Genomic DNA, 10,261 nt, shown 5'->3' with positions numbered 1-10,261 from the left:
AAACGTTGCTGGAGGTGATTTTGTTTATATTTCTTTAGAAATTGCACTCAGCAATTATGTAAAATGCTTCAGAAAGCTAGCAGAGTTTGATCTTTTATAAATGTTGATGGCACTCGAATATACATTTGTAAAAAAAAACAAATGTGGCTTATATTGTGTACTATAAATCAACAAAGTCCATATGCAATTGCTTTATGGTATGGTGAAGGAAAACCTACAGTTCTTGGAGAATACCTCAAAAAATTTGTCGCAGAGTTAAAATTCTATTTTATAAATGGGTATGAAGGCCTAAAGGTGATAGTTAAGGCATTTGTGTGTGGTGCACCAGCCAGAGCATTTTTAAAATGTATAAAAAGTCATAGTGGATATGACAGTTGTGAAAGATATGAAGAACATGATGAGTATCATAAAGGTATAAGATTGATAGGTACTAAATCTTTAATACGAGATGATAAAAAGTTTAAAGAAAAATTTTATTCAGAGCACCAGATTGGTAAATCACCATTATCCAAACTTGAAATTCCAATGGTGACTGGATTTGTACTTGACTACATGCATTTAGTTTGTCTGGGGGTTACAAAGAAACTTATGAAGAGTTATATTAACAAAATAGGTTCCTTTGTACTCAGCAAAAATTCTTCGCAGTTGCTCGAAATAAGAAAATGCACGCCAAATGACTTTCAAGGTTGGCCAATAAGTTTGGATGAATTTTCTGATTTTAAAGCAACTGAATTTAGCTTTTTTTTATTATATGCTGGAATTGTAGTTATGAAAGGCAAAATATCGCATGATGAGTATAAACTTTTATTGGCTTTATCAGTTGCAATGCACATTCTTTTATATGAGACTATGGTTAAAGATAACTCAATAGTTTCTTACTGTAAGAATTTGTTAGAATGGTTTACAATAGAATCAATTGTTTTTTATGGACCATTGTTTGCATCTTATAATGTGCACAGTATTATTCATTTAGCTGATGATGTAATAAATCACAAAGTATCATTGAATAAAATATCTGCATTTCCTTTTGAAAATTACATTGGAAAAATTAAAAGAAAAATTCATAGTGGTACATATACAGTTGCTCAAGTTGTTAAAAGGCTTGATGAACAAAGTAAAGTAATACATCTATTACCAACAAAAAAATCAGTAATCTTTAATACAAATTTTAGAAATAGAGTTTATTATATCAGCAAAATAGGTTTTGTAGTTGTTAAGAAAGTTGTAGAAAACAAATATTTTTATAAATTGTTTAAATTTTCGAAACTAACAAATTTTTTCGAAAGTCCTTTACCAAGTTCAGTCATTCATATTTACCACTTAACAACTTTGTCGAATTGCAAGGAAATTGTATTGGAACAGAATGCATTGCTACACAAAGCCATCATGATGCCTTGTGATAAAGGAGGCTATGTACTTATTCCTCTTCTCCACTGTGACCTTAATGACAATTTTACAAATCTATAATTTTGATTATTACTTTTACACATTAATTATATTTGAAGTAAATTTTTTTTTTTTTTGTTTAACATCTTCGCTTCCAACAAGGCTGAAAACAACCACTGTTAGAGTATTATAAGCAGTATTATTAAGCAACCACTATTAGAACTGGAAGTTACTGGATCAGAGAAAGGATGAAGTTTATAGAGCAAGATAACAATTGATAGATGACTTAAAAGATTGCAAATTATATGAATCAGGAAAGCAAGGTGAAGGTACCAAATTCCAAAGAACTAATATTTGAGAAAATAAACTAGGCAAATAAGAGTTTTTGGAGCACTTAGGAATATTCACAGAAAAAGGATGAGACTTAATTGAGTGACAAGTAACACGAGAATGAATTTTAGTAGATGGCACAAAAGTGAATTTGATATATAGTTTCCAAATTAATTTTATAATGATTTTACTCATTTTTTTTATAATGATTTTACAATTTTTATACAATGTAGCATAACAAAATGAATTAATTTTTTTTATTTTATGATAACTGTTGTTTAAAATGACTTTCTCATTATATATATATATATATATATATATATATATATATATATATATATATATATATATTCTATTGGTTCTTCCAAGCAACTAAAATTTGCATGTACTTCTTGTTTTTTTCAAAAATTCAAATGTATGTCATGTTGGATCTTAAAAGAGGGGGGAAAAAATTTGAACAAAAACCATGAAAAATTAGACTTTTTTATTTTTTGTTAAAAGATTTTGCAATAGGTTTTTATGCAATAAAACATAAAATATCAATTTTGTATAAAATATTTATTATTTTTGGAATTTTTTCAACATGTTGGTTCTTTTGAGACCTAAGATATTAAAAACATTTACATTTGAAAAACTTTATATATATATATATATATATATATATATATATATATATATATATATATATATATATATATATATATATATAAAACTACAATAATATATATTAGTTGAATACAGGTCATACCTGTTATTATGTCAGTATTTATTTTTAGTTTTATTTTCTAAGTTTAAGTATAAAAAATCAAAAAGGGGGTATATTCATTAAATATGTATTCACAAATAATTATTTATAAATTACGTTTACTTTTTTTGCGCTTCTTTTTCAAGTTTCTAGTTTTTACAAAAATATGGAAAAATTTATCAAAGCAAAATGGCTTGAACCTCCACATTCAATTGAATATGGTACAGTCCCATCAAATTGGGTAGAAGAAAGCAATGGCAGTTTATGGGTCTGTTGGCCTAAAGTTGTGAATGTGAAGCCATTAATTTTAAGCAGACAGATACCAAAAAAAGACTGGTCTAGGTTTATTTTGTTAAAGAAATATGGCAGTGGAAGTATGTTTATTTAATACAATTTTTATAAGTGCAAAAATTACCTGTATTTATATATATATATATATATATATATATATATATATATATATATTATATATATATATATATATATATATATATATATATATATATATATATATATTTATATATATATATATATATATATATATATATATATATATATATATTTTAATTTAGAATTTATTTACCTGTATTTTATATTATTTTTTTTAATTTTAGGCAGCTTTTCTGAATGTGAGATGATCCCCTCAGCTAATGATACAAATGAGGATATAGATAACGAAAACTTGTTAAAGCGAAAAAACCGATTTACATTACCATATTTCAGGGCTTGTGATGAAGCGAGCGCGATCGCGCTCCGCTCGTAAAACGCGCCCGTAAACGGTATTTTCAAACGTTCTAGGCGCGATAAACAACGCTCGTTCAGCTTATAACGAGCGTATAAAATAACGCTCGTCCAATAGGGATTATTTTTTTATTTTCATAAAATATTTAAAAAAGATTTTTTATTAAAGATATTCTATTATCAAAGCACTAATATAAAATATAAAAAGCACAACGTCGTTCTCTTTTGCACTAACGTAATGAATGAGCAGTTTGAAGTCGTTAATAGTCACTAATTTCAATTATGGAATGTGCACGTGGAAACACAACGTGAATACAAAAATGCGCAAATAAAATAAGAATAGAAAATTAGAAAACCACTATAAGAAAATTGAAACTGCAGAGTATTTTTAATCTTGTGAAAATATCAAGTAAGATTTATTTCATTTATTGTTTGTAATATTCCACACATCGTTTATGATAAAAATAAATATTAATAATAGAGCAATTTTTAAAATTAGTTTTTGTTTATATTAGGTAACCAAAAAAGTTCGTGCGGTTTTCGGTAATTGAATTGTTTTTAGCATTTTTTACAACACCCACATTGCACAAGGCAAGTAGCTTTGTTGCGTAATAGAACGCGTGTGTCACGCGCAGTTGCTGCATATATAGTGTAGGCTTGTAACGAGCTTACAGGAAAGGTTTTGTGTAAAGAAAGGATGGCAACCCAACCGACGATTTTCGATCTTGCTTACTTTACGAGTTCAAACTTGGAAGGAATGCAACACAAGCGGCCAAAAACATCTGCACAGCATTTGGAGAAGGTACAGTAAGTGAACGCACAGCACAGAAGTGGTTTCAGCGATTCTCTTCGGGAGATGAGTCCATCGAAGACCTGCCGCGTTCTGGACGCCCATTGTTGGTTGATGAGGATGAACTGAAGGACGCTGTCGAGTCTGACTCCAGCCAAACTTGCCAAGAACTTGCAGTGAGGTTTGCTGTGAGTGTTGAAACCATCCGCCTGCATCTGCATGCGATTGGGAAAGCGTGGAAGCTGAGTCGGTGGGTTCCGCACAAATTGTCGATCGACAACAAGAAGCAACGGCTTACGATCTGCACATCACTCTTATCACGCCACAATGTTGAGCCTTTTCTTGATCGTTTATTGACATGCGACGAAAAATGGATTGTGTACAACAATACCAAGCGTTGCTACCATTGGTTGTCCCCCGATGACCCAATCCCAAAGACACCCAAGCCTAATCTCCACGAGCGGAAGGTTTTGCTCTGCATTTGGTGGACTACAGCTGGTGTGGTGCATTACGAGCTGCTCCCAACAGGCCAAACTATTACTGGACTGGTCTACTCAGCACAGCTGCAACGAGTTCACGACCTGTTGCTTGTAAAGCAGCCTGCACTGGTGCACAGGAGAGGAGTTCTGCTTCTCCACGACAACGCGAGACCGCACACCGCTCGCGTGACTCAGGACAAGCTCCGAAGCCTTGATTGGGAGAGTTTGCCTCATCCACCATACTCGCCAGACCTCTCCCCTACTGATTTCCATTTTTTCCTTTCCCTGGGAAATCATTTAAAAGGACAGCAGTTCCGAGACCAGGACGCGGTTGAAATGGAGTTGAAAGCTTTTATAGACTCAAAGGACCAAGAATTTTATAGAAGTGGAATAAATAAGCTTGATTTACGTTGGGAAAAGGTTTTAGATGCTAATGGTGACTATTTTGATGAATAAATGTACTTACTTTTGTCGTTTTGTGTGTTTTTATTATATACGGAAAAACCGCACGAACTTTTTTGGTTACCTGATAGTATAGGTTTTTTATTAACTATTATTTATTTTAACTCAAATTTAAAACGATTCTGTTGTTTAGAATGTTCGCAATCGCATTCGAAAAGGAAACGAAGTAATGACGTCAACTTTTATTAAATGGAAAGTTATTATTCTAATTTATTATTATTTCAAATTATTCTTGTGTTATTTTTTTAAGATAAAAAAAAACGTAATTTAAAAAAGAAATTTTAGAAAAAAATTAAATAATTAATTTGAATAAAAAATATCAAGAAATATAAAAACCATTTTATATTTAACCGTTAATTAAGTTTACAGCGTAACATTTTAAAATACATATATCAAAACAACGAATCAAAACCAAAAGTCACTAAATTATACTTTAATACAAAATCAGTAAGAAGTTGCGTTTTTGTTTGATATTATTTTTTTATAACAAATAGTTAAAAATAAAATCGTGATCTGACAATATACAAGAAGTTTGGAAGTATAAAAATCTACTTCGTTGAAGTAATTTCATGAGTGTGATACTAATTCAAACATTTTTTGACGAAAGAATTATGTAATAAATAAAAAAAGATGTAAAAAAATAAAAAGCTTTTTATGAGCATCGCCTTCGGCAATTTTCATGATCGCGCTCGCCGAAGTTATTTCGAGCGCACATAATCACGCTCGATGAAAACGTATTCTAATTTTACGAGCGCGATATAACACGCTTGACAATTTTCTTCATCACAAGCCCTGAAATTTCATGAGCGATGATGATTTTGGTAAGAAATATTTAAATTATATCTATAAATTGTGTTTTTCTATAATTAAACAAATTAGTTTTATCTATTGTTTATTGTAGATAACGAGTTTGCTCCCAATCAATCAAAAAAAAAAAAAAAAAAAAAAATTTGCTTGCAGCAGTGATGAAGAGGCAGAGACCACTATAGACAATTTTCCATTACTTCCGTCGTCACTACAAAAATGTTCTTAATTTTATATTATTTATTTATGTATTTTTTTGTTGTTGCATTTTCACTCCTATTACATACAATTTTATTTCTTTGTGAAATTTGATTTATAACCTAAACTATCTGCAATGATATTTTTAAGAGTAAAACAAATAACACACTTTGAAACACTGAACACAAGTTTAGAAGGATCTTTGTGTATTATTTTTAATGCTAACTAAGTATTTATAACAAATAATATCTATTTATAACAAAGTATATCAGGTATGTATGAAGAGTTGTTTCGGATTTTTAAGGTACAGAAAGTTTTCATTTTTTCTTATATTAATTTGAATTTTTTTCACTTAAAGTGCCTTCTAATCGGACTTCGATGACAAAAAAAAAAGCATAAAGTTGATTTAGAGATTGAACCAGAATGTCAGTCTCAAGTATCGTTGATTAAATCCAATACCCAGCAGCATTTCACAAGCAATGGTACAGTTTTATTCTTTATATATATTTGATACTACTTTTTCATAAAATACTTATGTATATGAATGAACTAAATTTATTATTGCAGATTGCAGTAGTAAATCTGTGATTAGTTATGAGGTTGATAATACTTCTGCTTCATCACAAGATGGTATGTTTGTTATCTATAATGTTTTCTTTAAACTTTTATTGTTAGCAATTTAGAAAATAACTATTAATTTATTTTCATTCAACCATATTATAGGTTTACACACACAAGTTTATATTAATAGGTTAGGTCTCACTCAAATAGTTACAAAATAGTTAATGGAGTGAAAAACCTATAAAACACAAAGTTTAAAACATAATAAAACATAAAAGTAAAAGTAAAAAACACAAAATAAATGAATAATAAATGAATAATATTAAAGCAACTTAAATCTAGAAGTTATAAAAACAAATAAAACTTAAAAAACAAACAGAAAAACTTATTTAATGTAATGTTATTAACTCTAGTTTTTTATTAATATTTAATAAAATACAAATATTATTTACTTACTAGTAAGTAAATGGTATTTGTAATTTTAAATATTAAACTTTAAACAACTTTTATTACTTAAAAATGTTTTATTTATAGTTTTCCAGAAAAATGTTATGAAAATCCTAAAAAATATAACAAAAGAACTAAGTGAGGTGAAGCAAAGTCAAATAGATCTGATGCAAAAGTTATCTGGAGTACAATATTCAGGAGTAGATATTGCTAATAAGTTAGTCTTTGTTACTATTGATAATATTAAAGATTTGGTGAAGTTGGAAACTGAATTAGAAGATAAAAATTTATATTTGCAGCTGGTATGTAATGTTACCAACATTTAACTTTATTAATTATTGTTTTGCTGTTTCATTGTGCATTTTATCAATTTTTTAAGAATAATAAAAAGTACAGTAAACTCGCGATATTTCGAAACCTTCGAAATATTTCGATAACTAGAACTTCCAGTAACTTGAACTAATTTTGAATCCCCGTTTACTGTATTTGATCATTTTAAAAATAGCGTATAGTAGATTTAAATTTGACCAGTTGTTAGCTCATTTTGATCAGTTGTTTGCTCAGTTGATAACACTGTATGTAATATATAAAATACTAGTAGGAAAGTTAAGTCGTTTTCACTCGCATATACATACAATACAGTATACATACAATTACATGTATACACATACAATTAATGTATACACACATACAATTACAGGGTTGCTGATCAACCTTTGAAGACCTGGAATACCTGGAAATAGCATGAATCCTAGGAAAAACCTGGATTTTGGAAAACTCAAGGATTTTTTTAAATTTTTATAAAATTCTGAGAAAACCCACGAAAAATATTTTTTTGTTTAAATTTTTGAACAATAGTTTTTTTTGTAAGAATAGCTTGTCAATACTAATAATAAATATACTAATATTTTAACAATAAATTTGCAAGATGTAGAGTTGTTGTAAAACTTTTAGTCTGTCATATATAAATATTTTTGTTTAAATAAGGATAGTTATAATCTAGTAGATAAACTGGAAAGAATATGGAAAATTCAGGGAATTTAAAAAGCTAAACTCAGGGAAAAATTTTTAAAATTATATTGGCAACCCTAAATTAAGTATCGCATACATTGTTACTTTTTTATATCACATGCTTTGTTACTACTTTGTTGGCAATAGTGTTTAACCAAAATTGACTTGCTATTTTCAATATTTTTTTCTTTGCTTGCTATTCTGATATTTTAAATAGTTTAGTAGAGGGAAATACGTGCCCTAATAGATCATCACTGGTTACTATGAATGTTCTAATGTTAATTATTGTGAGCAATTATTAATACAGGTGGCAGTTTTAGTTCGTGCTTGTTGCAACCACCCAAAAAAAAGTATTTACGAGGTGATGAACAAACTTATCAGAAAAGATAAGTTTGTTCATCACAAACTATAATATTAAAGGCACTTCTCAGAAGTGCAATTTTTGTACTGAATTCAAAAATCACTACTTAATCACTAGTGACTAATCGCCACTCAATCACTAGTGATAAAAAGTTTACAGAATCACCATTCAATAAGTACTAAATCACCACTTACGATAAGTATTAAATCACTACTAAATCACCAGTGATGCGCGCACTAGGTTATATATATATATACCCACTAGGGTATATATATATATAGGGTATATATATATATATATATATATATATATATATATATATATATATATATATATATATATATATATTGATATCAAGTATATATATATTTATATATATTTGATTTAATATATATATATATATATATATATATATATATATATATTCATATATATATATATATATATATATATATATATATATATATATATATATTCATATATATATATATATATATATATATATATATATATATATATATATATATATATATACTGATATCAAATATATATATTTATATATATTCTATATATATATATATATATATATATATATATATATATATATATATATATATATATATATATATATATATATATATATATATATATATATATATATATACTGATATCAAATATATATATTTATATATATATATTTGATTTAATATCAGTGGTGTACACTTGCAGTCGCCCGATGGCAAATGCCACTCAAAAACTTTCAAAGGGCTACTGGAAATAATGTTTTGATGCAATTGAATCGCCCGGCCGGGCGGCATATTTTGAAACCCTATTCAGGCTCAGAATAAGTAGAAAAATGAGCAATCTGATTCGCTGATTTTGAAAGAGAGGCAAGTGCAATTTTGTTGAAAAATCATAATTAAAATCAAAACAAACAGATTTTTGAAATAAATTTCAAAGTAATGATATACTAAGTTTATCAATACAAGTCATGTATTACTATCAACACAGGAAATTCATTTTATTTTATTACTCTTCAGAGTGTTTAAAATGTATCAAAATCTATTTGTACTAGAGAATTTTCACTCGTAAGAATTTCAAAATTTCAAGAATTTTATCTATTGTTAATTTTAAGAAACGAAAAAAAAAATGTGTTGAAGTAAATTTGAAAAAATCTACAAATGCGTTTCTCTTAAAATATGCTCTTGGCCTTAAAGCATTCTCAAATACATAGTTTTTATAAGTATGTTGTACGAGACTAATAGTGAAGCACTTTTGCATACAAAGTTTATATAAGTATGTTGTACGAGACTAATAGTAAAGCAATTTTGCAGACAAAGTTTATATGCAGTTTTACCTGACTACTGGTGAAGAACTTTATTTATAAACTGATTTACATGTTTATTATAAAGAGTTGACAATTAGATTTTTTTTAAAAAGAAATTTTTTACTAATTGCAAAACTAGCTTACATGTTCCATGTCAATATATGAGCTATGAGGAGATTTTGTTTTCATGCTTTGTTTCAACCATAGTTTGGAGGAGGCTGATATATTTTTTTATTACGTAACTCTAATAAAACATTGTGTTAAACCATTCAAAACTTTTAAAAAATTTTGGCTGGCTACGTTAGTTTATAAAATATTTTAAAGTTTAACAAAAGAAGTGAAATTTATGTTTGTCTACAGAACAGTAATTTTTGTACAGTTACATATAAACACTGACATTAAAAGCAAGAAAAAGTGTTGAAGTCAAATAAGTTAACCAAATAAAAGTGGATTATGGCATAAATAAAAGTGGATTATGGCAAATGATTGTGGCATTTTTTGTATTGTAGTAATTGAAAAAAAAAAGATTTAATAAACTAAACTAAGTGGTTAAAATTATATGTTTTAATGAAAAAAGAGTAATAAAAAAAAGAAAAGAAAATTATCAAAAAAAAGAACA

At 27.6% G+C, this 10,261-nt stretch overlaps 1 protein-coding gene across 1 annotated transcript; it reads left to right on the top strand.

The window, feature by feature from the left end:
• The first annotated feature begins 2,627 nt into the window (after positions 1–2,627).
• Positions 2,628–4,927, top strand: LOC136082747 (histone-lysine N-methyltransferase SETMAR-like). The gene is made up of 4 exons (XM_065802169.1): positions 2,628–2,835; positions 3,076–3,189; positions 3,718–3,745; positions 3,895–4,927. The coding sequence occupies exons 1-4, from the start codon at positions 2,628–2,630 to the stop codon at positions 4,925–4,927; spliced, it is 1,383 nt and encodes a 460-aa protein (XP_065658241.1).
• The last annotated feature ends 5,334 nt before the right edge of the window (positions 4,928–10,261 follow it).

Source organism: Hydra vulgaris, chromosome 07 (genome assembly GCF_038396675.1).
Source record: "Hydra vulgaris chromosome 07, alternate assembly HydraT2T_AEP".
Taxonomy (NCBI): Eukaryota; Metazoa; Cnidaria; class Hydrozoa; order Anthoathecata; family Hydridae; genus Hydra; species Hydra vulgaris.
The sequence above is the reverse complement of the archived record's forward strand: the minus strand, read 5'-3'. Positions and strand labels throughout refer to the sequence as shown.

Excerpts from the sequence above, each read along its gene's own strand:
- LOC136082747 (XM_065802169.1), top strand. The coding sequence starts at position 2,628 with ATGGAAAAATTTATCAAAGCAAAATGGCTTGAACCTCCACATTCAATT. Across the intron at positions 3,190-3,717 it reads ATTACCATATTTCAGGGCTT|GTAACCAAAAAAGTTCGTGC; the intron begins GTGATGAAGCGA and ends TGTTTATATTAG. Across the intron at positions 3,746-3,894 it reads AAAAGTTCGTGCGGTTTTCG|AAAGGATGGCAACCCAACCG; the intron begins GTAATTGAATTG and ends TTTTGTGTAAAG.